Genomic DNA, 26,088 nt, shown 5'->3' with positions numbered 1-26,088 from the left:
AGTTCCTGGAAGGGCTCCAGGTGCTTGGAAAGGATGTCTCAGCAGGCTACCCTGGTGGGCGGGGGCCGGGGCCAGGGAGACTCAGGGCCAGGGTCCTCCCTCGCCCTGGCCCACCCTCCACCAAGTGGCTGTCAACACCCCCAAGCTCACACACACACACACACAGACACGCACACACGCATGCACACCAGGAACTGCCAGCTGAGACAGAGGGGACTGGGCAGCAGCTGGGCCTCAGGACACTGCCCCTCCCGCCTGTGGGCTCAGCCTGGCTTGGGGTTTGGAGGTGAAGTAGGACGGAGCTCGGAGATGACCCGAGCTTCCCTGGGGAGAGGGAGGCTTCTATAATGAGGCTGGAACTGCCCCATGAGGCTGGGCAAGCCGGCACCCCTGGAGAAGGCGTCCTTCCCTCTAGTGGGCGCAGGACCACCCTCCGGGCCGGTGGGAGAGCGCGTCCCTGTGCAGGCTCCTTAAGAGCCTCCATGGACTAACTCCTCTCTCAGGAATCTGTCCTTGTGACGGGAAGTGGGTGCTTCCAGGTTTGAACTCTCACTGACCTGGGAAGTAAGAGTTGAGTGGGTTTGGCCAAATGGTCTGAAAACCCTTTCTAATGACAACGCTCCAGCGTGTGAGGCCCTAATAACTTCCAAGCAAACACCACTTGCAGAGGGGCCTGCGTAGGGCAGGTCCGCCCCCGGCAGGGGCCTGGGCTTTCACAGCCTCCTTTTCATGAGGACTGCTGTGTGCTCGAGGGTAAGAGGCTTACCTTGCCGGGCCGTGGGTCCTGTCTGCCAAATGAGGTGACACCCGGTCATGGGCGGTAGGGGTGATGGATAAGAAAACACACCTGTGCACATAAAGCATCAGTTAGGTGTGTAATCAGCAGCCATTGGTGCACCATTGCTGTGGGTGGTCTCTTGCCTCCCTCTAACCCGGCCAGGCTCTGCAGCGTGCTGGGGGTCCAAAGGAGGGGAGAATCTGGGGCAGAGTGGCACAGGGCATCAGCATTTCCCAAGGGTCCCCTTTGCCCTCACCCTAGCCTCTCGGGGTTGGCATGGCCATCACCCTCACAGTTAGTGAAGGATGGATGCTGAGGCTGGTCATGGGTCCAGTGCAGGTACCCTTTCAATCTGATGGGTGCTGTGCAGGACCCTGTCTCAGGAGAAGTTCCCTCGTGAGCAGGGGCTGACCTGAGGCCCTGGAGCCAGAATTAACCGAGAGGTTGGGCTGGTTCCAAGGTTGGAGCCGGAGGGCAGGCACAGGGCATATGAGCCTCATGGTCAGAGGGACCTGATGAGATTTCAAGAGAAGTAACAGGGTGGGGAGGGCCATCGCCCCAGCCTGGGTGCAGAAAGCAGGGAGGGAGGGCTTCCTGGAAGAGGAGGTATCTGAGCCAATGAAAGGTAAGTCAGAGTTATCGGAGAGAAAGGGGGGGGGCGTGCATTCCAGGGCGGTGGGGACAGCAGGTGCAGTGGGAGACCACCTTGAGTGACCTTGGTCGTCCCTCTGGGGCCCCCGAGTGGGCTGGTACCTGACTTCTCTTTTCCCACCCATTTACTGTCAGCTATCTATTTTTATTTGTCTTGATTCCTAGTCGGGGTGAGTTAAGGCAGCTCTCACATCTGTCACCTTCCCCTCCGAGCGCACAGTGGCAGCCGGACCGCAGCTTCCTGTCTGCCTTCGCGTAGAGGAGGACGAGTGCCATCACCCAGCCGTGCAGGCCCTGAGCCTGCCCTCCTGGGCGGCTCCGCACAGCGGCTCCGGTTCTGCAGCCACAGGCGTCTACGCAGGCCCCTGGCACCGGGGCCACGGGTTCCCGGGTCTTCCTTCTACCATCCTTTCATGCCTAGAATTTTCTTTAAGGGAGACCCTTCTTGGGGGGCAGTCTGGTTTCAGAGTGGACATCCCCTGGGCCTCCAGCCCGCTGGGGCCCCGAGACAGCCCCGGAGGCAGCAGACTGTCTTCCCTGCTTCTTTTAGAGGTCACTCGTTTTGTCTTGCATCTGTCCTATCTCAGCGTTTCCCTAGCTCCAGGCCACCTCCTCAGGGACCAGGGGCCTGGGGTAGTTTCTTGGTGATTGAATTTAGGGAAGTATCTTTACTGTAATTGTATTATGTTAAACACAATAGAGTTCCAGAAATAGATGAAACCATCGACTTTCTCTTTTTTTTCCTGATAAGGTGTTTACAAAGGACACGTCCATCCATCCTCATACAGACACCCCCAGCCCCACCCACTAAAGGAGCACAGACCCAGCCTGTCCCTGCGCTGAGGTTGCGGTCACCACACTCGGCTTTCCAGGGTTTCCTTATATGTGTGTGTGTGTTGTCCACGCTTATTAAATGACATCATAGTGTCTATTTTCCTGTGACTGTTCTTTTTACTCACTATTGGGTCAGTGAATCACTGCTAAACGTCACCCCATGGTACAGGTGGACCCTGATCAATGGTCAGCGGAAACTTATGCTTTTATTTGTCAACTACTCCTTGTGCACCTAGCACTTTGTGCCAGACACAGAGCTGGGCACTGGGAACTGATATGACAGGGTAAGAACAGTGTGCCCGGGGTCATCCGGCCATGAGCACTGGGCAGGATCCATGTCAGGGCAGATTCTAATTCAGCTCTTGGTTGTGGTTCAGTCCCTAAGGCTCCTCTGTCCTCCATTATCTCCCAGAGTTTGCTCAGATTCATATCCTTTGAGTCGGTGATGCCATCCAACCATCTCATTCTTTGTTGCCCCGTTATCCTCCGACCCTCAATCCTTCCCAGCATCAGAGTCTTTGAATGAGTCAGCTCTTCGCATCAGGTGGCCAAAGTATTGGAGCTTCAGCATCAGTCCTTCCAGTGAACATTCAGGGTTGATTTCCTTTAAGATTGACTGGTTTGATCTCCTTGCAGTCCAAGGGACTCTTCAGCTCTGCTACCAGCCAAAGTTGTTGCGCATGGCAGTGGTCAGCATACGGTTGGCATAAATGTTTGTTGAGCAGAGCTAAAGGTTTTTATTTGTAGGAGGGAAGGCTGTTACTTCCATTTTGCAACTGACAGAATGTAGCATCAGCCCAGTGATTTTGAAGCCTGGCTTAGGCCGCCCAGGGTGCCTGTAGGACCACAGCTGCCTGGGTTCAGCCAACAACCGGCCCTCCACAGCTCAGGGAAGGGCCCGACAGAAGGGTTTGTTGAAACGTTCCACGGAGTCCTTTCCTGCAGCCAACATGAAGAGACTGTGTGCACTCTGCAAAATCCCGCGAGATGCTGAGGGCAGACTGGGCAGTCTCCATGTGGGCCTGGGCGGTCTGCATTCCCAGCACACGGCTTCCTCTTATGCATTCGTTTTTTTAAAGAGGAAGCAAAGTTTAATGATGGGGTATGGCTGGTTGGGCAGGAACGCACTGCCTGGGCAGGGCAGGCTCACTGGGCAAGGGGGCCCTTCCTGCAGTGTGGTTACCCTGACGACCAGCAGCACCTGCGCTGTCTGCTGTGACCCCATCACCTCACATCTCTCCATGATGTGGACATCACCTGACGCCCTCTACCTGAGCCTACATGCCGTCTATCATAACTGCCCTCTCTGGCTGTGTTACATTCTCCCATCCTTTCTGCCACAGGAGAGGGAAGAAAGGGCCCAGACCTCCCCCCACCCCCCACACAAGCGGCCCACAGGGTGTCCCATTCGATATCCACAGGCCTGCCAACGTCTTCTGTCCCGGAGGCTCCTCTGCCCGCCGCCTGCCTGTTCCCTGTGCGGTCTACCTGCACGAGTGGGAGGAGGTGGGGTAGGGCAGGGGCAGGTCAGGTAGCCTGCAGGGAAGCCTGAAAGTACCACGCATCTGGGGGAATGTGGGCGAATCTGGGGAGCACAGGAGGGGCACAGGCAGAGGCGGGGCTGGAGCGGGCCCCCAGGGTGGACGTTTAATCCAGGGGTGAGTGATGGCTGGCCTGCCCGAACAGTGACAATGCCCACATGCTGTCGTGTGGACAAGACCGCTCCTACTGATCACTGATCACTGATCACCTACTTTCTCCCTTCTTCAAGGGACAGAGGGATGTTGCCTTGAGAATGTCTACCAGTGTTTGCCAGACCAGACTTGTTTTTCCCCTATGTCTGTGGTTGTTACGGCAAGGTTTTTTCATTGGAGACCATTTCGCTTTCATATCAACCACCAAGTCCTCAATAAACTGGTTACATTTGCATATTTATATCTACATATGAAGATATTACACCGTATCACATATGGCTCTGAAGCAGCAAAGGAAACAGTAGAGAAAGCTGTGCATCTGGGCACTAAACCAGCTGGGGAGACGTGGGAAATAGAGTGAGGTCACAGCTTTTTCATTAACAGTAAAAGCATATCTGTTTATCCATCCATCCACTGATGGATGTTTGGGTTATTACCTTCTGGCTATTCTAAAAATGCTGTTAAAAACATGGGAGCACAAACACTTGAGTCCCGGCTTTCAGTTACTTTGCACGGCTATCCAGGAGCTGAACTGCTGGATCAAATGGCAATTCTACGTTTAATTTTTTGAGAAACAGCCACACCATTTTCCACAGTGACTGCACCATTTTACATTCCTACCAACAAGGTACAAGGGTTCCAGTTTATCCACACCGTGGCCAACAGTAGTCCTTTTTATTTTATTTTTTAATAGTAGCTATCCTAGTGTGTGTGAGGTGGGGTTTGATTTACATTTCTCTAGTGCTTAGTGAACACATATTCCTGTACTTTTTGTATATCTTCTTTGGTGAAACATCTATTCAATCCTTTATACATTAAAAAAAATTGGGTTGTTTTGTTGTTGAGCTATGGACTATTAATCCCTATTAATCATATATCTGATAATATGTGATTTGCAAACATTTTCTCTTACTCTGTGGATTGCCTTTTTGCTTTTTCCACATTGCCCTCTGTTGCACCAAAACTGTTTAGTTTTGATGAAATCATCTACTTTTCTTTCATTGCCTGTGTTTTTGAGGTCAGATGCAAATCACTGCTAAATCCAATGTAATGAAGCTCCCCCATCATTCCCTATATTTTTTCAAAAGAATTGTTCAGTTCAGTTCAGTTCAGTCGCTCAGTCATGTCCGACTCTTTGCGACCCCATGAATCGCAGCACGCCAGGCCTCCCTGTCCATCACCAACTCCCGGAGTTCACTCAGACTCACGTCCATCGAGTCAGTGATGCCATCCAGCCATCTCATCCTCTGTCGTCCCCTTCTCCTCCTGTCCCCAATCCCTCCCAGCATCAGAGTCTTTTCCAACGAGTCAACTCTTCGCATGAGGTGGCCAAACAACTTAGTGTCATTTAATAAATTCACAATGGTGTGCATGTCTCCTATTTCTGCGTCAGTACTTTATGGTTCAGAAACATTTTCATACCTATTTTCCCACTTGATCTGCACAGTAATCCTGAGAGCTGGACTGAACAGTAAACAAATTACACAGGCTGAAGGGGAGGGAGGCGAAACTATTTGTGAAAGACTGTTGCCAGGCACGTACTGTGCCAGCAAGTTCTTTAACTCATCAACTTAAAGAACTCAAGTTCTCAGCTTGACTCTGATGTGATATCCACCCCGGCTGTGGGCTTGTCAGCTAGGCTCAGCTGCTCCCTTCTTCCCTCATCTGGATGTCAGCCTCTAAGTGACCCTTACACGCACTGGCGATTTCGATTGCTGGCTACGTCCACTTCTATCTCCAGTCCATCAGCACTCTCAAGAATGGGGCAAATCGTACTGCAGGCACTAGGAAGTCCCTAGGGAATGAGCAACAGGGGCTCATCAGAAAGCAAGAGTGAGGTGCTAGGAGCCCTTTCAAGGTCACCTGGTCCCTTCTCCAATGCTAATGATGAGGAAAGGAAGGCCCTAGAAAAGGGGGAATTGCATAGCCCCGTCTACAGCCCGGCGGGACTTTCTTAAGCTCCCCTCCTTAAACCCTTCCACCTGCAGGAGGAAAAGGGACACCTGCACCTGTGTGAACCTCACCAGGTCCCCACCGAGATCGCTGCCTCGTGTTTACCTCCTGAGTCCTGGCCACACCACGCAGCGTGTGAACACACAGGAAGCCAAGGCTGGGGCGGCGAGGAACGCGACCTCAAGCTCACACAGCTCACTCGGGGCAGACGCCAGCCCAGGTCCCTGCACGCCCACGGCTCTGCTGTGCACACCTCCAGCAGCGTCTGTGAGCCTCCTGAGGACTGTACGTTCTCAGGTGACAGACTCCACCCTGCCCTCCGCTGAGGCCTCCAGCAACCCCAACACAGTGGAGAGAGCCAAACCAGTGTGAGCAAAATCGGTCTTTCATTTCAAGTCAGTGGCTGCCATTACCCGTCACGGCTTACCAATGAAGGCCAGGGATGTCGGGCAGCCGCCAGATCTGACTCATGATCTTAGATGACTTAACAGTGAAACACAAATCCCGCGTGAGTCAGGCTGCAGCTGGTGGGGCCTTACCAGGCTGGAAACGTTGAAGGAATCCTTTGGCCTCCGGATCCACCCCACCCCAACACTGTTTTGATTTTGACCTTGCTTTGTTGTTATTGTTTGACATTATTATTAAGCATTTCAGGTTTTTTTTTTTTTTTTTTAAGAATCATGTATTATTAGAACTAGAAAAGTTCCTTTGCCATCATTTCCCACCCGGTTTTACAGATGCTGTCCAAGGTCTGCTGGGAGGCAAAAATAGGACTGGGGCCTGTGTCCCCTCCGAGTTCTGTGCCAGTGACCGGGCACCGAAACCAGCCTCTTGGCCCCAGGCTGTGGCTGGGGAGGCTCACGGTCCACTGGGAACAAGCCAGGCCTGCAGCTGGTCGGGGAAGAGCTCTGTCCATCCCCCGACTCTCCTCAGTCCTGCGCTCCCCGGATTCTATTCTAGCACCGCCCACCCCGCCCCCTTTCCTGCTGAATTTTACTCAATCTCATAGCGGATTTGGGCAGCCTTAGGTTAAGCAGGCAAAGTTATTGACCGGGAGCCCTTGGCTCGCTGGCCTTTCCTGCCATCCACGCCCGGCCAGGCCAACTCTACGGCCCTGCTTGCAGGACGGCTTCCTGGAGTCGGCGGCGGCACGAGGTGGCCCTGACCTTTTACTCCTTCCAAGGGTTGGGCTCAGGGACTTGCACCCACGGCGCTCGTGGGCTGGTCCGAGCCCACCTGGCGACCCCGCCACCCCTTTCCGGTTTCCCGGGAGCGGAGGCATTCGGCTGGGAGAGGATAGGCTGACAGATTGGGGAGCTGGGCTCGCAGGCGCCGCGCACGCGCGGGAGCCCGCGGAGCCGTTTAGGAAATGACTAGCTCGCGCGCCAGGCCCCGGGCCGGCCCCGCAGGCCCCGCCCCTCTCCGACAGGCCCCGGTCCTCCCCGCTTCGCCTCTCCAGGCCCCGCCCCTCTCCGATAGGCCCCAACCTCCCTGCCCCGCCTCTCCAGGCCCCGCCCCTTTCCGATAGGCCCCGACCTCCCCTCCCCGCCTCTCCAGGCCCCGCCCCCACGCCTGGCCCTGCCCCGTGCCCCGCCCAGCGGACAGCGCTGTCGGAGGACCAGCCGGCTGCCGCTAGCGCGGGTGCTGGGCAGAGCGGCGGGCGGGGTTGCGGCCCGAAGTCCGGGCAGGGTGGCCCGAGGCGCCCGAGCCCGGTGTGCCCAGTCGGCCGCGGCCGCGGGGCAGCCATGGCGGAGGCCGCGCCACATCACCCGGCGCTGCCCTCGGGGCTGCTGGAGCTGTGCGCGCTGCTGGGGGCCCCTCGGGACAGCCTTCGCTGCTCGGAGCAGGTGAGGGCGCGGCGCGGTCACGGCGCGGGCGGGGCGGGGCAGCGGCGACGGGCCTGTGCGCACGGAGCCCCAGGCGTCCGCGGGGCTGGGGCGCTGCTCCCAGGTCCGGCGCGGCGGCCGCCTCAAGCCGCCGGTGTGGGAGCAGCTGCCGGCCGGCCCCCCAGCCGTGGTGGAGTCGCGAGCGGCTGCGGGCTAGGGGCTCCCGCCCGCTCCCCTCCTTCCGGAAGACAGCTCCGGCAGACCCGGTGCAGGCGCACCGCGGAGAGCCGGCTGGAGACAGCGCGCGTCCGTCGGCCGGCTTCTTAAGCGCTTCGGCCGCTCGGCTTCTCCGTCTCAGGGCGCCCATCTGGGCCAGGTGGAGACGCGGCCGGGCCGCCTGCACTTCCCAGGCCTCCAGGACCAAATCTTTGTCCGCTGTTAAGTGATTTTACTCATTCCACAGATTCTGTGTCCCCTAGGTGCCGGGGCTGTTCTAGGCAGGTCATAAGGATGTTTTTGGTAGATTTAAGGACCGCCTTAATGTATTTTGCATTTAGATGGTAAGCGATGAAAGGAGCTGTTTTTCGCTGTGAAACACTACAATCCGCCTCCCCCTGTTCTCCGCTCTGCACCCTGGTAGCCGAAGTGGCAAGCTCCTATCCCTTTCTCTGGGACGGCAGCTTGGGACATTCTTGTTTCTTCCCTGTGTTCTCACTTTTTCTTAGTTCCAGAGCCCTGGCTCTCTCTGGAGTGGGTCTGCGGCCCTCTCTCTTGTCCCAGATGCCTGTGACGCTGTCATTTTTCTCTTGGTAGTGGCGATGCCCGGTGTGTTCAGAGTCCCTGACCCTGCTGCCCTTACCCCAGCAGGTCCTTTCCTCTGGTTCCAGATGACATTAAGGAAAGGCAGAGAAAGACATTTGAGTATTTAAGGCAGCTGGGTTGAATGGACATTACCCAGAGGCACTAAATGTTGTAAAATGATCCTGATATATGTCTGGTAATGGCTTAGTGGTCTCTACTCCTTGGCTTTATATAAGGCCAATTTCCACAATTTCTGCATTTCCCTCCTCCTCTCTCAGTCAACCCTCTCAGTCTGAGTCCCTCTTTGATCTATTGTGTCCTCTGACCCTTGTGGATTGAGTCAAGCCATCTCCCTGCCTCTCAGTGCCAAGTGGCATTCCCCCCTTTTTCTTCTGATGGGAAATGACCTGGTTTCGGTTGTGGCCTTCTCTGCAGTTAGGCTGTCTTGTGTCTCTAGCGATTACAACACTGTCTCTTAATTGCCATGATGTGAAGGGATGAATCAACTGGAGTATTTACAGTGGTACTTTCCTGAGCTAAACAGACTACAGCGTTTCCCAAGGCAAGTGGGCAGTCGGCCATTCTGCATTTGAGTCTTCATCCTCTTTTTATACTTTGCTTCTGTTAGGGCTTGGGCAGATGATGGAAGCAACAGTGGTTGAAGGAGCAGGAGAAAAAGCAGTGTGGTGGGGTGGAGTAACATCCTCCTTCTAAGACCAACATTAATATTACAGGTAACCGAACGTAGGATATCATTCATTCAGTTCTATTTTCAGCTGTTATGTTATTTTGAATGTCCAAGTCTTTTCAGTTCAGTTCACTTGCTCAGTCGTGTCCGACTCTCTGCAACCCCATGGACTGCAGCACGCCAGGCCTCCCTGTCCATCACCAACTCCCAGAGCTTACTCCAACCTATGTCCGCTGAGTTGGTGATGCCATCCAACCATCTCATCCTCTGTCGTCCCCTTCTCCTCCTGCCCTCAATCTATCCCAGCATAGGGTTTTTTCAAATGAGTCAGCTCTTTACATCAGGTGGCCAAAGTATTGGAGTTTCAGCTTCAACATCAGTCCTTCCAATGAATATTCAGGACTGATTTCCTTTAGGATGGACTGGTTGGATCTCCTTGCAGTCCAAGGGGCTCTCAAGAGTCTTCTCCAACACCACAGTTCAAAAGCATCAATTCTTCAGCACTCAGATTTCTTTATAGTCCAACTCTCACGTCCAAACATGACTACTGGAAAAACCACAGCTTTGACTAGATGGACCTTTGTTGGCAAAGTAACGTCTCTGCTTTTTAATACGCCGTCTAGGTTGGTCATAACTTTCCTTCCAAGGAGTAAGCGTCTTTTCATATCATGGCTGCAGTCACCATATGCAGTGATTTTGGAGCCCCCCCAAAATAAAGTCTGCCACTGTTTCCACTGTTTTCCAAGTCTTTTAAATGAGGTTTAGCTTTTACTTCTTAAAAATCATCGTTTGTCTCTGATTCAGTCATTCCTATTTGCTGACACATGAAAACGGAAGCCCAGAGATATGAGCCAGGACCAGCTTGATGTTAGGCTAGTGTAGTGTCCTAACTTTTTGTTTTATTTATTCCTTAGATGGGGTGCTGTTTGTTTTATTGAGGTTAGTGACAAAGAATTCAAGCATACAGTTCAATCCCTAGTGAGTTATTGTGGTCAGTTACATTTCCCTCCACTCCTTGGTTGCTGTGGAGACTAGACGCAGAGATGTGAAGGCATCCATCATAAATCTGTCAGAGGATGATGGAAAAGTGCTCAGAGCCCCTTTCATAGTGTAGGTGACTGGCATAAATCTTGTGTATGGAAGCACATTTTTATGTTTTTTTTTTTTTTTTAGAGGTAAGCCTTCTGGCTTTCAATTTCTAGAGCAGCACCATCCAACAGAACTTGCTAGATGATGACAATCAGCACTGTTCACCTTCACCACACAGTGTGGTAGCCCCTGGCCACAGGTGGCTACTGGCTGCTTGAAGTGTGGCTAGTGCCAATGAGGAACTAAATTTTATATTTCACTTAATTTTAATTAATTTAAGTAGTCAGATGTGGCTACTGGTGACTGTGTTGGACTTTCCTGGAGCATTAAAAAAAAACAACAACTCTATTTCTGTTTTATTTCACAAATGACAGACAGTCCCATAGTGAAAATCAATGCCATTATATCATCTAACGAATTTAGAGTGTTGTGGTTTTTACTTTTTAGTAAGTTCTTGTCTGGGAGACGAGAGCAGGAAACTACCCTGGGTGGAGTCTGTGAAAAAGGACCTCATCTTCCTCCTGGGGGTGGGGCGGGTAAGGGGCGGTTGCAATATGTATCAGAGAGTAACATGAACCCTTTGGGGTCAAGGGTTGAACTTTCAGGAGTTTAGTGTAATTACAGAGTCAGAGATGCCCGAGCATGTACAGGTAACTGCCCGTTGTTCAGCGTGATGCAGACTTGAGAGCAACCCAGCTGTCTGTCAGAAGGGGATTGGGCAAAAGTAGAGCTAAACTGTCCACAGTGGGACACCCTAAAGGGTCCACATGGGCTTCCCTGGTGGCGCTGGTGCTAAAGATCCCACCTGCCAGTGCAGGAGACGTAACAGATGCGGGTTTGATCCCTGGGTCGAGCAGATTCCCTGGAGGAGGGCATGGCAGCCCACTCCAGTGCTCTCGCCTGGAGACGCGCATGGACAGAGGAGCTTGGTAGGCTCCAGTCCGTGGGGTCACAAAGAGACAGGACTTAGCACAAAGTGTCAACAGGGGAGTCAGCACACTGTATGGTTACATGGGGAAAGGCTAATGAAGTCATTTAAATATGATGATTGCATTTATGAAAAATCATTTATACATTTAGGAAAGGATCAGCCTGTGTCCCATGCGATGTGGAGCATTGCTTTAGAGTCGTGGGATTATGGGGGAGGCATTCCCTTCCTATTGTTATTATTTTTTTTTAAATGAGACTGTATTGCTTATCTAATCAGAGAAGACAACAGGGATTTCCATTTTGGGGACAACAAAGACAGATGTATGAGGAACGGCCAAGTCCAGGTTGGCTGCGTTGTGGCCACATGACTTTCACTGACTGAAGGGAACTAGTGGGAGTTCATGGGCTTGAGCATAATTTTCCATGCAGACTGAGCACGCCTCCAGAGATCACGAGTGCCAGGGTGGGACTGGATGAACAGCACCCCCACAGGGCCATCCTGTGTGCTGACTGTGGGGCCAGAAAGAGGAGGGCAGCACATCCCCGCCCCACCCTTCCGAGGGTGGCACGGGACCACTGTGTTGGCGGCGACGCTCTGGGGGTGCTGTGAGAGGGGAGGTGGACTCCGGATGGCGACATTCCAGGAGGTGGTGAGCCAGGCGTGAGGCCAGAGGGGGCGTGCGGCCCTGGCTGCAGGATGAGGAAAGGCCCCCTCCAGTGAGTGTGAGAGAGGAGCGGTCGCTGGTGAGGAGGGGGGCTGAAGCATGAGCTGGACACTGTCCCGCAGAGCAAAGAGCAGGAAGAAGCACAGCACTGTGACAGGCGCGTGTATCGGGGCGACTGAGGACTTCAGGCATGAGCAGCTTGGGCACCCTGGTTTGGAAGCGGGCCAGCTGCTGCCCGGGTACACACGCAGTGCGGGCTTGTCTGACCCAGGGCACACGCGCTGTGGGATCCCTGCAGGGAGTACGTAGTGAGGATGGTAATGAGTACAAACAGAGACCTTTTTTTAGGTCTGGCTTCCCAGGTGGTGCTAGTGGTAAAGAGCCAGCTTGCCAATGCGCAAGACGTAAGAGATGCAGGTTCGATCCCTGGGTCGGGACAATCCCCTGGAGAAGGGCATAGCAACCCACTCCGGTATTCTGGCCTGGAAAATTCCATGGACTGTATAGTCCCCGGGGTGGCAAAGAGTCAGACGGTACTGAGCGACTTTCACTTTCACTTTTCTAGCGACGACGACAACGAAAGCTGTCTCACGCCGTGTGGAGAGGGCTTGTCTGTTCCTCTGGCTGTGGACTGCGATCTGCTCCAGGAGCTGTCGCACCCTGAGGGGAGGCGCTGCCCAGTCTCTGTGGATGCAGCATCTCACACGAGGAGGAAGTAGACCAGCACGTGTTCATAGTGGATTGGTCCAAACTGCTGGAGTTTGATAGGAAGGTTTTAGAGAAGGTTTCACACGTGTGAAGACAAGGTTTCCTTTCATACACGAAGATTTTAAATTATACAGTAAGGATTTCCCATGTTTGATCTTGGTTCCTACTGACCAAGGACCTGCTGGTCCTTGGCATTAACTTTTCCCCCTAAGAATAAGCAAACTGTTATCTGAATTCAGATTACATCTCATGAATATGAGCCTGCTGAGCTTAGAGTGCATTTACTGACTGAAAATGCTGTCATTATAGAAGCCCTTTAAGTCTGGGTGTCCCCTGTTATACCTCTGATTCTTACTGAAATGTGGTTGCTGGCTGTTCTTCCTTGCCAATCAAGGTCACAGTTTTCTGGTGACGTGGTGGTCTTCCTCATGCCATTTCTAGGGTCCCTCAAAGGCCCTAGGATACCCACTCCCCACCGTGCCCCGGGCCACCTCTTTCCTTCCCTACCTTTTATACCCAGAGAGTCCTGTTTTAAACTTGGCTATCTTTAGCTGGCTCGGCACCCCCTCCTCCTCACTCACAGACTGAGGTTCATATGCCTTCCTTGGAAGATCTGACATCAACCTGGCGCCTGTGTTTGTTTAGTCGTAACTCACCAGAAAGAACTCCCTTAGGTATTTAGTTTGATAGGAAAGAGTTAGAAGATGCCTTATGTTATTTGGGGGAAGGGTGAAAAGATAAAAACTTAACAAAATCTTGGACCAAGTTAGAGCTGAAAAGAATTGAGGCTAAAAGAGCCCCTTTTGTGGATGCGGGATGGCCGAGCAGATGGGGGAGGAGGCAGCTGCTCTCTGTGTCCAGCAGGGCCTCCCTCACTCCCCTTTGCGTCCCTCTATGTCAGAGGCGACACAAGCAGCGTGCATGGTGGGCCGGCTGGCACGGCAGTCTCGTTGTTCAGTTGCTAAGTCATGTCCGACTCTTTGTGAGCCCATGGTCTGCAGCACGCCAGGCTACCCTGTCCTTCACTATCTCCTGGAGCTTGCTCAAACTCATGACCATTGAGTCAGTGATGCCATCCAACCATCTCATCCTCTGTTGTCCCCTTCTCCTCCTGCCTTCAATCTTTCCCAGCATCAGGGTCTTTTCTAATGAGTCAGTTCTTTGCATCAGGTGGCCAAAGTAAGAGCTTCAGCTTCAGCATCAGTCCTTCCAATGAACATTCAGGGTTTATTTCCTTTGGGATTGACTGGTTTGATATCCTTGCAGTCCAAGGGACTCTCAAGAGTCTTCTCCAGCACCACAGTTTGAAAGCATCAATTCTTTGGCACTCAGTCTTCTTTATAGTCCAACTCTCACATCCATACCTGGATACTACTGGAAAAAAGCATCCTACTGGAAAAAGCATAGCTTTGACTCTATGGACCTGTGTCAGCAAAGTGATATATCTGCTTTTAATATCCTGTCTAGGTTTGTCATAGCTTTTCTTCCAAGGAGCAGGCATCAGGCACATGTCAGCAAATATGTCTGTGCGGATCTGATAAGATGCAGAGCCCTTCTCGGGGCTCACCCTCTGCACCAGCCTCTGAGGGGGCTCAGGAGCTTCCTGGGGGCCCACAGGCGTTGAGCACTTGAACTGGGTCCCTTCTCTTAGTCCCTGAACTCACCTCTTGAAAGGGAAGCTCAGAGGGGCCAAGTAATCTGCTGTGGTTCTCGTGGTGCTGGGATCTGAACTCTGTTCTCTATCGCGGTGCTGGAGCCTTGGAGCCGAGGGGCCAGTTTGGTGTCCATGTCAGCAGCTGAACGACCGGGCTCTCAGAGGGTCTGTCGCTCGCCTGAGAGTCCCTAAAAGCAGGTCTTATCATCTTGAGCTGCTGGTGGGAAAAGCCAGGCACAAGCTGCTGAACTCGCCTGGGGTTTGGGGGCTGGAGAGGCCAGAAGACAGGCCGTGGATGCTCCTGTGAGGGCTGGACAGCGCAGGGCCTCGGTGCTGACTCTCATTTCCGCCTGCCCCAGGTTGCCCAGAGGAAGGGAGTCAAGGGCCCGTCTTTTCTGGATCCAGAGGTGCTGTCGGTCTTCGTGCCTCCTTTTGTCATGAAGGAGGACAGTCAGCCGGCCACTGCGAACTACATGATGCTGGGTAAGAACAGGAAGCGCTCCTTCCGGAAGAAGAGAGAGAGGCCCAGAGTGGAGCTGGGGAAGGGCGTCCCCGGTGGCCCCAGGGGCCCGGACCCCGAGGACGTGAACATCCCCAACGGCGTGGACCTGCTTGCTCTGCCGCAACTCTGCTTCCCAGGTACGCATGTGCCGGCCTTTTCCTCCACGAGCCAGTTCCTGCTGATGAGTGGGCTTCTGTTCTGGCTTCACTTTCTCCCCAGTTGTAGAGAACTTGGGTCAGAGGACTCTACAGAAGGGCCTGTCTGGAGGCTCCGCCAAGAAGTTAATGGGGTTTCCTGGTCTTCGGGATTAAAACCTGCAGAGGCAGGGACACCCCTTCCCCACTGGGCTTGGGACCCAGTCTCTACTCCAGGTGCAGTCTGAAGGTTCTGCCTGGGGGCCTGTCCCCCCAACCCTTCACGAAGGCTTCAGAGCACAGAGCACCCCCAGAGACACTGCTGCTGGGGGGAGGGGGCACCGAGGAAGGTGCTGCATGGCCGGAGGAGTTAGCATGACTGGCCATCAAAGAGCCACATGTGACCACGGGGTTGGGGGGACGTGTCCTGTTGCTTATGGTTAGCCCAGGCCTCAGGGCAGACCGCACATGGCTGGACTGAAGCTCCTTCTTTCTTTTCTCTGCCTACAGGGGGCTTGTGTGTGGCCTCTGAGCCCAGAGAGGACTGTGTCCACTTTCTGGTGCTGACCGACGTCTGCGGCAACAGAACCTATGGCGTGGTGGCGCAGTACTACCGGCCCCTGCACGTACGTGGTTCACACAGCTTCCTTCTGAAACTGGGTCTAGGTTGTGGGGTTATTTTGCAGTGAAAAACACACTACGTGGCAATCACCATTTTAACCGTTAAAAACATGTAGTTCAATGGCATTAGGTACGTTCGCGGTGCCGAGCCACCATCCCCGCCGTCTAGTTCCAGGACGTGTGTATCACCCCAGAAGGCGGTGGGGTCTCACTGGCAGCACTCCCCAGGCCCCGCTGCCCCCAGCCCTGGGCCACTGCTCGTCTGCTCTCTGCCTCTGTGGCTTTGCCTGCTCTGGACATTTCGTGTCGGTGGAACCATGCGACACGTGTCCTTCTGTGTCTGGCTTTTTCCCACATAGTGTGATGTCTTCAGAGCTCATCCACGTTGGAGCACATGTCAGGGCTTCCCTCCTTTGCACGGCTGCGGGATATTCCATGGTGTATATAAACCACATCCTGCTTCTCCACTCCTCAGCTGAGGGAACTTGGGGTTGTTTTCCCGTGTGTCAGGTGCCTGGGCTTAGGTTTTGAGAAGATGACTCAGCCATCAAGCATTTGGGGGGTGTTTTCTGGGCAGGGCCACTGTGTATGACCCAGCTGGCTTTGGGGAGTTTGTAGGGACCATGATGGACTGGAATGTACAGGATAATCGGCTGCCTACTTCCAACCCTGAAGAATACTCCCCTAAGGCCCAGATGAGGGGTCCCTGATATTTTTTACATAGTTAAAAAAATTTTTTTTATTGAAATATAGTTGATTTACAATATTGTATTAGTTTCAGTGTATGGCAAAGTGATTCAGTTATATATGTATATATACATATAGTTTTTAAGATCTTTTCCTTTATAGGTTATTATAAGATGTTGAATAAAGTTCTTTGTGCTATACAGCAGGTCCTTGCTGTGTATTTTATATGTAGAAGTATATATATTTTAATCCCCAAATCCTAATTTATCCGTCCCCCTTTACCCTTTCGGTCACCATAAATTTGTTTTCTGTGAATTTATTTCTGTTTTGTAAATGAGTTCACTGTCTCATCAATTTAGATTCTACATATAAGCAGTGTCATATGATATTTGTCTTTCTCTGGCTTACTTCTCTTAGTGCAATAATCTCTAGGTCCATCCATGTTACTGCAAATGCCATTATTCCATTCTTTTTTATGGCTGAGTAATATTCCACTGTGTGTATTCACCGCCTCGTCTACATCTGTTCATCTGTGGAGGGACACAGCTTGTTTCCGTGTCTTGGCTACTGTAAACAGTGCTGCTGTGGACCTTGGAGGCCATGTATCTTTTGGAATTATGTTTTCTCTACACACATGGTGGGCCCTCCGATATTGTGCCCTTTGTGAGCTGTGCAGAGAGCTGTGCCTTTAGGAGTCCTGCTGCTGTGTTCTTTTCTGGTGGACATGCCCCCATCATGGGCCGAGGCCTCTCCTGCCCCCTCCTCAGTCCACGATGCCCACCTGGCTCCCAGCCTTCTTGAATATGGCCTTTTGCCTAAGTGGGGCCCCCTTCTTGTGTCTCACTGTATTCTGACTGTGCACACCTCTCTCTGAAGGCAGCAAGCTTCTCCCGGGCAGGGTCCAGTCTTACTGTCTCTGTAGCCTCACCGCCCCGCCTAACTCAGAGCGAGCTCCCCACGGGCTCCGTCGTGCTGGTGGAGAGAGTGGAGCTTTTGCTGGGCAGGGTCCAGTCTTACCGTCTCTGTAACCCCAGCGCTTCACTCAGAACAAGCTCCCCACGGGCTCTGTCCGTGCTGGTGGAGAGAGGGGAGCTTTTGCTGGGCAGGGTCCAGTCTTACTGTCTCTGTAACCCCAGCGCTTCACTCAGAACAAGCTCCCCACGGGCTCTGTCCGTGCTGGTGGAGAGAGGGGAGCTTTTGCTGGGCAGGGTCCAGTCTTACTGTCTCTGTAACCCCAGCGCTTCACTCAGAACAAGCTCCCCACGGGCTCTGTCCGTGCTGGTGGAGAGAGGGGAGCTTTTGCTGGGCAGGGTCCAGTCTTACCGTCTCTGTAGCCCCAGCGCTTCACTCAGAACAAGCTCCCCACGGGCTCTGTCCGTGCTGGTGGAGAGAGTGGAGCTTCTCCCAGGCAGGGTCCAGTCTTACCGTCTCTGTAGCCCCAGCACCTCACTCAGCGCGAGCTCCCCACGGGCTCCGTCGTGCTGGTGGAGAGAGTGGAGCTTCTCCCAGGCAGGGTCCAGTCTTACCGTCTCTGTAGCCCCAGCGCTTCACTCAGAGCAAGCTCCGCACGGGCTCCGTCGTGCTGGTGGAGAGAGGGGAGCTTTTGCTGGGCAGGGTCCAGTCCCGTCTCTGTAGCCCCAGCACCTCACTCAGCGCGAGCTCCCCACGGGCTCCGTCGTGCTGGTGGAAAGGTTGGTGCTCTCTCTCGTGAGGCGGTGATGCAGGCGGGATCAGCCGGATGTGCTGCAAGACGGCTGTCCAGCCCCCGTCCAGGCTCCTCTCTGTCTGGAGAGGCAGGCACTATTGAAGATGGAGACCGGGATTTGCCAGGGTTTGACAGGAAGTGACAGTGCTGTTGCTTTTCTCCAGGATGAGTACTGCTTCTACAATGGCAAGACACACTGGGAGGCGCTGGGGCCGGGCGGGGGCGCAGCCGGCTGCTTCGTACCCTTCGCGGTGTGCGTGGTCTCCAGGTTCCCCTACTACAACGCCCTCAAGGACTGTCTCTCCTGGTGAGTCTGCACCCTGGGCAGCCGGGCTTCCGGGCTCCCACGCCCCGAGGACTCCCCTAGTGGTGAGAAGTCCTGGAACTCCTGGAGCAGAGATTTCAGCTCTGATTAGCAACGCAGAAGACGATGATTGGATGCTCGTATTTATTTTGTGATTTGATTTTTCTTTCAATTTCAGTTTATTGACTCATCTGAAGTTCTGTAAAGATTTCGAAGTTGACAATCACATAAAAGATTTTGCTGCAAAGCTGTCTTTAATTCCTAGCCCACCACCTGGACCACTCCATTTGGTAATGAAATCCGAATTATCTTGTTGTTGTTGTTGTTTTTTTCTCTTTGCAAATAGTAAAAGTAAGATGATGAAGATGGTTTATTTATTTTTAATTGACATATAGTTGATTTACAATGTGTTAATTTCTGCTATATAGCAAAGTGATTCAGTTATACATATATATACATTCTTTATATTCTCTTCCATTCTGATTTATCATAGGATGGTGAATATAGTTCTCTATGCTGTACTGTTGGATCCTGTTTATCCATTCTCTACATGATAGTTAGCATCTGATAGTCCCAAACTCCCACTCCAGCCCTCCCCAGTCACTCCCCTTTTGCATCCACCAGTCTGTTCTTACATCCGTGAGTCTGTTTCTGTCATGATAGCTTCATTTGTGCCATATTTTAGGTTTCACATGTAACTGATACCACATGGTGTTTGTCTCTGTCTTTCCGACTTAGTCTGATGATCTCTGCTTGCATTCATGTTGCTGCAGAGCACATTATTTCATTCTTTTTTATGGCTGAGTAGTAGTCCATTGTATATAGGTACCACATCAGTGAAGATGGCTTAACTCTTTTAAATGATTTTAAGTTCTAGCTTTGTTTAAATTTTGCTTCTCAAGTTCGTTACAGAAGCATTTTATGCATTTTGTCCAAAGGTTAGGAAACTAGAAGTAAATTAGAAAATTTGTCTTCTAAAAATTTAAAAATAAAATTTCAGTTTAAAGTCAAATATTTAGGCCTGAGTTTTGCTGAGTGGCTCATGATTAACAGATATTGAGCTAGTAATAGGCCCCTTTGGTGGTTAACATGTTAATTCATTACAGGCTATTCAGAAAACACATCAAATTTACTTATATTACAAATCCCTCCCCCCCCTTTTTTTTGGTCTTGAATATGAGGTTTATATTTAATTTATTGATGTTTTTTCTTGTCCAGTGTAGTTAGTAAAAAGCAAGTGGTTTGGTTTTTTTGTTATTCATAGTGCCCTTGTGTTATTTGATAGACAAGGGTTCCCAAACCGGGTTCTGTGAAACATGCCAGACTGCTAAGCTGTGTGATGAAACCTGTTTGAGTCAACGATTTCCAAACTAATTTAACTGTCGGATGCTTCCTTTTTTTGAAAACAAACATGTATTAAATAAATGTCTTGAAGTACATAGTAAATGTTAATTTCACTCTGGTAGTTCCTTCTGGAAGATTTTACCTATACATCTTGTTTTTTCTATGTTTTGATTATTATGGACAGTTGAGAAATTATTAGGATATTTGTGATTATTATTTATTATTAAGTATATACATTTTTGTATTACCCTAAACCCAGCAGTCTGCTTGCGAGGGAAATCCCACCAAGTACATTTCCCGGCACAAGGCGGGGCAGGCTGTCTGTCTGGGTTCCAGTCTCAGAACCCTTTGTGGGGAACGTTTGTTGGATTTCCGTGTCAGGCAGTCACCTTTACTGTGTGGATAACTGGTAACATAGTTTATGGTCTTGTTCTAGAAACTCAGCCCCTGCTCACTGAGGCCCTGCTAAAACAGTGAACCAAGCTCCCTGAGCACAGAGCAGTGTTAGGTGACCTGTAATTTGCAGTCGTCTGCCTCTGAGCACAGAACAGTGTTAGGGTTACCTGTAATTTGTAGTGGTCTGCCTCTGAGCACAGGTCATGTGTAAATAGTGCTTAACACCAGTTTTCTGTATCTTAGACTCTTGGAGTAACTAATACTTTGTTCCTACATTTCTACCACCTGGAGTGGGAAAGCTTACTGGGGAAATTGTTTTGGGGCGGGCTCGCGGGCATCTTCTGGATGCCTCTTTGCCCCACATCCACCCTCTCAGTCACACCTGGGTCCACCTCCAGCAGCTCTTTGCAGTTCCCCTGCTTCCACCGCCACCGCGGTTCTGGGCCACCAGCTTCTCCCACCGGCATGACTTAGGGAACCTCTGGTCTGTCCACTTGATTCGTTTTTTAAAGTTTTGATTTCTGTGTCTGTTTTTGGTTTGGCTGGGTCTCCGTTGCTGCAGGTGGGCTTTCGTTGCGGTCGGCAGGGTTGCAGTGCAGATCCTTCTCTTGTTCTGGAGCGTGGGCTCATGGCGCTCAGGCTCGGTACTTGTGGCTCCTGGGCTCCAGAGCACAGGCTTGGTAGTTGTGATGCATGGGTTTTAGTTGCCCCGTGGCCTATGGAATCTTCCCAGACCAGGGACTGAACCCATGTCCCATTGACAGTGGATTCTTAACCACTGAAGCACCAGCAAAGCCCTCCACTTCCAGTCCTGACCTTGCATTCAGTCTGACCTTTGCAAAGTGGATAGAGAGATCCTTAAACTCTGTACTTTCCTCTTGGACTTAAGACCCCCCACTGGTTTCTCCCTGGCCCCTCCACCCAGCCCTGCCTCTCCGTGTCACCATCCAGCTCCATCTGCGCCACGCAGTCCTGGCTTGCTGTCGTCCAGCTGCACCGGGCCCCTGTCATCCCTTGCACAGGACCTTCGCACGTGCTGGCCCCCCTCCAGCTCCTGCCACTCTCTCAGGCCTGGCTCAGGTGCTGGGTCTCAGCGCAGCCCCTCTCACACTGTCCAGCACGGCCTCTCTCCTGCAGAGCTCAGCACAGTGGCAGTGTGGGCTTGAGTGTGCCTGTTTTCTGTTTAACGTCCACTTCCTCCATTGGACTCTGGGCCACAGGAGCACAGAGGCCGTGCTCAGAGCTGCATTTCCAGCACTTGGCCGCTGCCCCGCAGGGCACTGTTCAGTGAGGGCACGAAAGGGTGTTGTGGCATCACCAGCAGTGCCGAGTCAGGGCCTGCGTGCTGGGGCTCGTGGTTTGTCATGGGCTTCTTTGGATCAGACTTGTCCCTGGGCTCCTCCACTAACAAGTCTGCTTAGCTGTGGGGTCCCAGTTGGTATGGTGGCCATCGTCTGTTGTAATGCGAGTTGTAGAATTAACCCACTGCAAACCAGTGTCAGACACCCCTTCTGCCCGTGTAAGAGCCCTTGCTGAGTGCGCCTGTGTGCCTGAGGCCAGGGCAGGCTTAACTCTGCTGTTCCCAGCTCTCCACCTCTTCAGAGGGACCCTGTCTTCCTCCTTCACATCTGCCTTCTGCTTCAACCTTTAACACATAATAAGCATCTTGTGAATGTGGGATTTGAATTTGAAGCATCATTTTAAAATAATATCATTTAGTAAGATAAAGTGTCCTTAAAATTTTTTTGAATTCCGTATCTTTAAGGAGCTCTGGGGAGTCCCCGGTGGCTCGGGGGTGAAGAACCCACTTGTGGTGCAGGAGCCATGGGAGACTCAGGTTGAATCCCTGGGTTGGAAAGACCCCCTGGAGGAGAGCTTGGCAACCCACTCCCGTATTCTTACCTGGGAAATCCCACGGAAAGAGGAGCCTGGTGGGCTGTAGTCCATGGGGTCGCAAAGAGTCGGGCATGACTGAAGCGACTTAGCACGCTCTCAAGGAACTTTGTTAAATTGAAAATATAAGCAAATACATAGTAAGTAGTAACCACGAATAATGTATACTGGTTAAGATTGGTTCGAACATGCTTGATCAAGAATTTGTGCTAATCAAACTGGATATATGGGAGGCAGTTTATCTTTGTTTTGTCAGTGAACAATTTGCTGTTTAATTTAAGAGTTTAAGGGCATCTGGGTGAGAAAGACATTCAGTTCAGTTCAGTCGCTCAGTTGTGTCTAACTCTTTGGACCCCATGGACTGCAGCACGCCAGGCCTCCCTGTCCATCATCAACTCCGGAGCTTCCTCAAACTCATGTCCATTGAGTTGGTGATGCCATCCAAACATCTCATCCTCTGTCATCCCCTTCTCCTCCCGCCTTCAATCTTTCCCAGCAACAGGGTCTTTTCAAATGAGTCAGTTCTTCATATCAGGTAGCCAAAGTGTTGGAGTTTCAGCTTCGGCATCAGTCCTTCCGATGAATGTTCAGGACTGATTTCCTTTAGAATGGACTGGTTGGATCTGTCTGTAGTCCAAGGGACTCTGAAGAGTCTTCTTCAACACTGCAGTTCAAAAGCATCAATGCTTCTGCACTCAGCTTTCTTTATACTCCATCTCTCACACCCCTACATGACTATTGGAAAAACCACAGCTTTGACTAGACAGACCTTTGTTGGCAAAGTAATGTCTCTGCTTTTTAATATGCTGTCTAGGTTGGTCACAGATTTTCTTCCAAGGAGCAAGCGTCTCTCAATTTCACGGCTGCAGTGATTTTGGAGCTCCAAAAAATAAAGTCTGTCACTGTTTCCACTGTTTCCCCATCTATTTGCCATGAGGGGATGGGACCAGATGCCATGATCTTAGTTTTCTGAATGTTGAGTTTTAAGTCAACTTTTTCACTCTCGTCTTTCACTTTCATCAGGAGGCTCTTTAGTGTAGGGAATATGCTATGCTTAAGGCCTGTTCTGTAATTAACAGGGCTTCTTTGAAGAATAAGAACTACTTTCTCATAGCGCCCAAGCAAAGGGCTGGGAGCAATAAAAAGTACATCGTAGAAAAACATCTTGAAAACAAGATGTTGAATTACTGATGCAACTGATGGAAAACCATTAGTGACTCTTCTCCTTACCGAGCCTTGAGGGAGTTGCTGAGAAAGGTTGTCACTAGCTGAGGGGCTTTAAACAGAGTCATGAAAGGCCTGAAGGTTTGACATTGAGGACTGTGCATTGTATGTCTTTATCCCCGATCTGAGATTGTAAAAAACAGATATCTCTAGAGCACCTACAAGGAAGTAGATGTTAGCAATAAAAAGCACTCAAGTATTAGGATCTGGGCTTTTGCCTTTGAGGGACATCAGCCCCCTGATCCCCACCTTATTTCTGAGTCTTGTTTTCCTTATTCTTCTGCGGCACCACTCCCTCAGGTCAATTCGTTGTTGGGCTGGTCCCAACACTTTAGTTCTTCACTTTCTGCCATAAGGGTGGTGTCATCTGCATATCTGAGGTTATTGATATTTCTCCTGGCAATCTTGATTCCAGCTTGTGCTTCTTCCAGCCCAGTGTTTCTCATGATGTACTCTGCATATAAGTTAAATAAGCAGGGTGACAATATACAGCCTTGACGTACTCCTTTTCCTATTTGGAACCAGTCTGTTGTTCCATGTCCAGTTCTAACTGTGGCTTCTTGACCTGCATACAGATTTCTCAGGAGGCAGGTCAGGTGGTTGGTCTGGTATTCCCAAAAGACATTAGGTCCTCAATTTGTCATGAAACGTTCCTGGGAGTTCTGTTTATCTCTAGATGGTTTTATTTCTGTGACATTGGAGGTGACAACATGAGTCTTCGAAAGTGTCTTCTAACTCAGGTGCTTTCTGAGCCCAAATGGTGAATTTCAGTGCCTTTCGGCCTCTGCTGGAAGCAGCTCCCTGAGCCAATGATGGAAACTGGTTGTTGCAGATATTTAACATGAAACCACTACAGATCGTGTTTCCCTCAAGAGCGGACCCCGAAAGCCCCCTCATCGACCTGGACCTTCACCTGCCCTTGCTGTGCTTCAGACCTGAGAAGGTGCTACAGGTATGCGCCCTCCACACCTGAGCGCCTCATGCTAACTGACTTAACGGGACATCAAAGAGAGGTTCTGCCTTTTTTGCTTAAAACCAACTTTCACCGCAGAGCGCACTGTTGGGGTCAGGGTGGTCTGGATTCTGGCAAACGGATCGGGGGAGCCGGGGGGAGCTGCCCTGCGTCCGGCCTCTCCGGGCGGCACCCTCACGATGCTTCAGGCTTGTGCTGTCCCCTGCCTGCCCCCCAGATCCTCAGTTGCCTCCTGACGGAGCAGCGCGTCGTCTTCTTCTCGTCCAGCTGGGCTCTGCTGACGCTTGTGGCCGAGTGCTTCATGGCCTACCTGCACCCGCTGCAGTGGCAGCACACCTTCGTGCCCATCCTGTCCGGGCAGATGCTGGACTTCCTCATGGCGCCGACCTCCTTCCTCATGGGCTGCCACCTCGACCACTTTGAGGAGGTCAGCAAGGTGAGCACCTGCTGCAGGATTCAGGGCGCTGAGTCACGCGACTTTGAGAGGACACATGGGGAGCTGCTGGGCGGCGAGGGCGGGCGCAGAGGACTGGGGCGGCTCCAGCACAGGGCACCGGCGCGCCCTCCTTGTCCTCGGGGTGTGCTCAGGGCCCGTGCTCTGAGCGTCACACCTGACACCGTGTCTCAGGTTTGCAGGGAGGTGAGGGCAGGTGTCAGAGTCGAGGTCGCCTCTGCTGCGTACTAGTTATGCGACCCTGAGTGGCTTACTGGCCTTTGCTAAGCCTCAGTCTCCTCATCTGTGAAGTGGGCACAGCTGCGGCCTCCTTGCAGGGTTCTGGCTCAGGAATATACCCCCGCCCCCCATGGCCAGGGTTCTGGCTCAGGAATATCTCCCGTTCCTCCTGGCAGGGTTCTGGCTCAGGAATGTCCCCCATTCCTCCTGGCAGGGTTCTGGCTCAGGGATGTCTCCTGTCCCTCCTGGCAGGGTACTGGGCTTGGTGGATGGAAGCCACCATGATGCTGTTCCGTATTTTCCATTTTCACTTTTATTGATTAAGCCTCTGCTTTTCATTAGTACTGTGAACTTACTTCCTAGATGAATGCAGGTGCATGCTTGGTGTCCGAGGGGTCTGTGGGCCTTGCTGAATCCAGTGGCCATTTACTTGCTCGGGGGCAGACCTGGGTCCTGATGGAACACTGCTGGCCGCAGCGTCAGGCCACATCAGGGCACACAGTAGGTGCTTCATAAGAGCAGCTGTTTTTGCTGCTGTGCCGACAGGGTGCATTTCAAAGCGGAGCTCAGGCCATGGACATTGCCAGCAGTAAGAGCAGATTGGATTTTCTTAAAATAGCTTTCTTTTCAGATACTATTTACATACCACAGAGTTTCCTGGACTAAATGTACAACTCAATGGCTTTTAGTAACTTGGTGGAGCTGTGGTGACTAATTTTAGACTTTTCGGTCAGCCCACAGAGAAACCCTGCCTGTGTTAGCAGCCACCCCACCACCACCATGCCCCCCAGACCCTGGCCACCGCTGCCTGCTCTGTGGATCTGCCCGTTCTGTATATGTGAATTTTACATGGATGGAATTTTATACCTGGCTGCTTTCACTTAGTGGTGTGTTTTTGAGGTTCATCCATGTAGCAGCACTTTATTTTTATTGCCCAGTAGGGTTGCCCTGAATGAGGAGACCACAGTTGTTTATTCATTCATGAGTTGAGGACATTTGCGGATGTTTCTATGCTTTGACTGTTGTGAACGGTGCGGCTGTGAACACTCACGTACAGGTCTTCGTGTGGATATGCGTTCATTTATTTACCTCGGTTCACACCTTGGTACACAGCTGGGGGCGAAATCGCCGGGTCCGGTGCTAGTACTGTGTTTAGCCACTGGAGAGATGTCCAGGCTGTTGCCCTCCGCAGCTACCCGGCTCACTGTCCCTCCAGCACGGGGAGGGCTCCGGGTTCCTGCCTCCCCCAGCGCGTGTCACCGGTCTTTCTGCTTTCAGCCTCTTGCTGGCCGGTTTGGATGACTGGCGTCGTGGAGGTCTTTTTCTTGTGCTTATTGGTAGTTGGTCCAGGCTGGGTTCTC

The 26,088-nt window shown here is 51.9% G+C and overlaps 1 protein-coding gene across 2 annotated transcripts in view; it reads left to right on the top strand.

Annotated features, from left to right (window-relative positions):
* The first annotated feature begins 7,516 nt into the window (after nt 1-7,516).
* DENND3 (DENN domain containing 3) overlaps nt 7,517-26,088 on the top strand; it is a 51,053-nt gene continuing 32,481 nt past the window's right edge. For both annotated transcript variants that reach the window (XM_055545644.1, XM_055545643.1), the window contains exons 1-7: nt 7,517-7,757; nt 14,631-14,910; nt 15,418-15,533; nt 18,085-18,227; nt 18,403-18,514; nt 23,914-24,033; nt 24,272-24,490. In XM_055545644.1, the coding sequence (XP_055401619.1) occupies nt 7,656-7,757; nt 14,631-14,910; nt 15,418-15,533; nt 18,085-18,227; nt 18,403-18,514; nt 23,914-24,033; nt 24,272-24,490 (1,092 nt within the window). In that variant the 5' untranslated portion in view covers nt 7,517-7,655. The remainder of the gene's footprint in view (nt 7,758-14,630; nt 14,911-15,417; nt 15,534-18,084; nt 18,228-18,402; nt 18,515-23,913; nt 24,034-24,271; nt 24,491-26,088) is intronic.

Source organism: Bubalus kerabau, chromosome 14 (assembly GCF_029407905.1).
Source record: "Bubalus kerabau isolate K-KA32 ecotype Philippines breed swamp buffalo chromosome 14, PCC_UOA_SB_1v2, whole genome shotgun sequence".
In the NCBI taxonomy this organism is placed as follows: Eukaryota; Metazoa; Chordata; class Mammalia; order Artiodactyla; family Bovidae; genus Bubalus; species Bubalus kerabau.
This window is presented reverse-complemented; position numbering and strand designations above follow the sequence as displayed.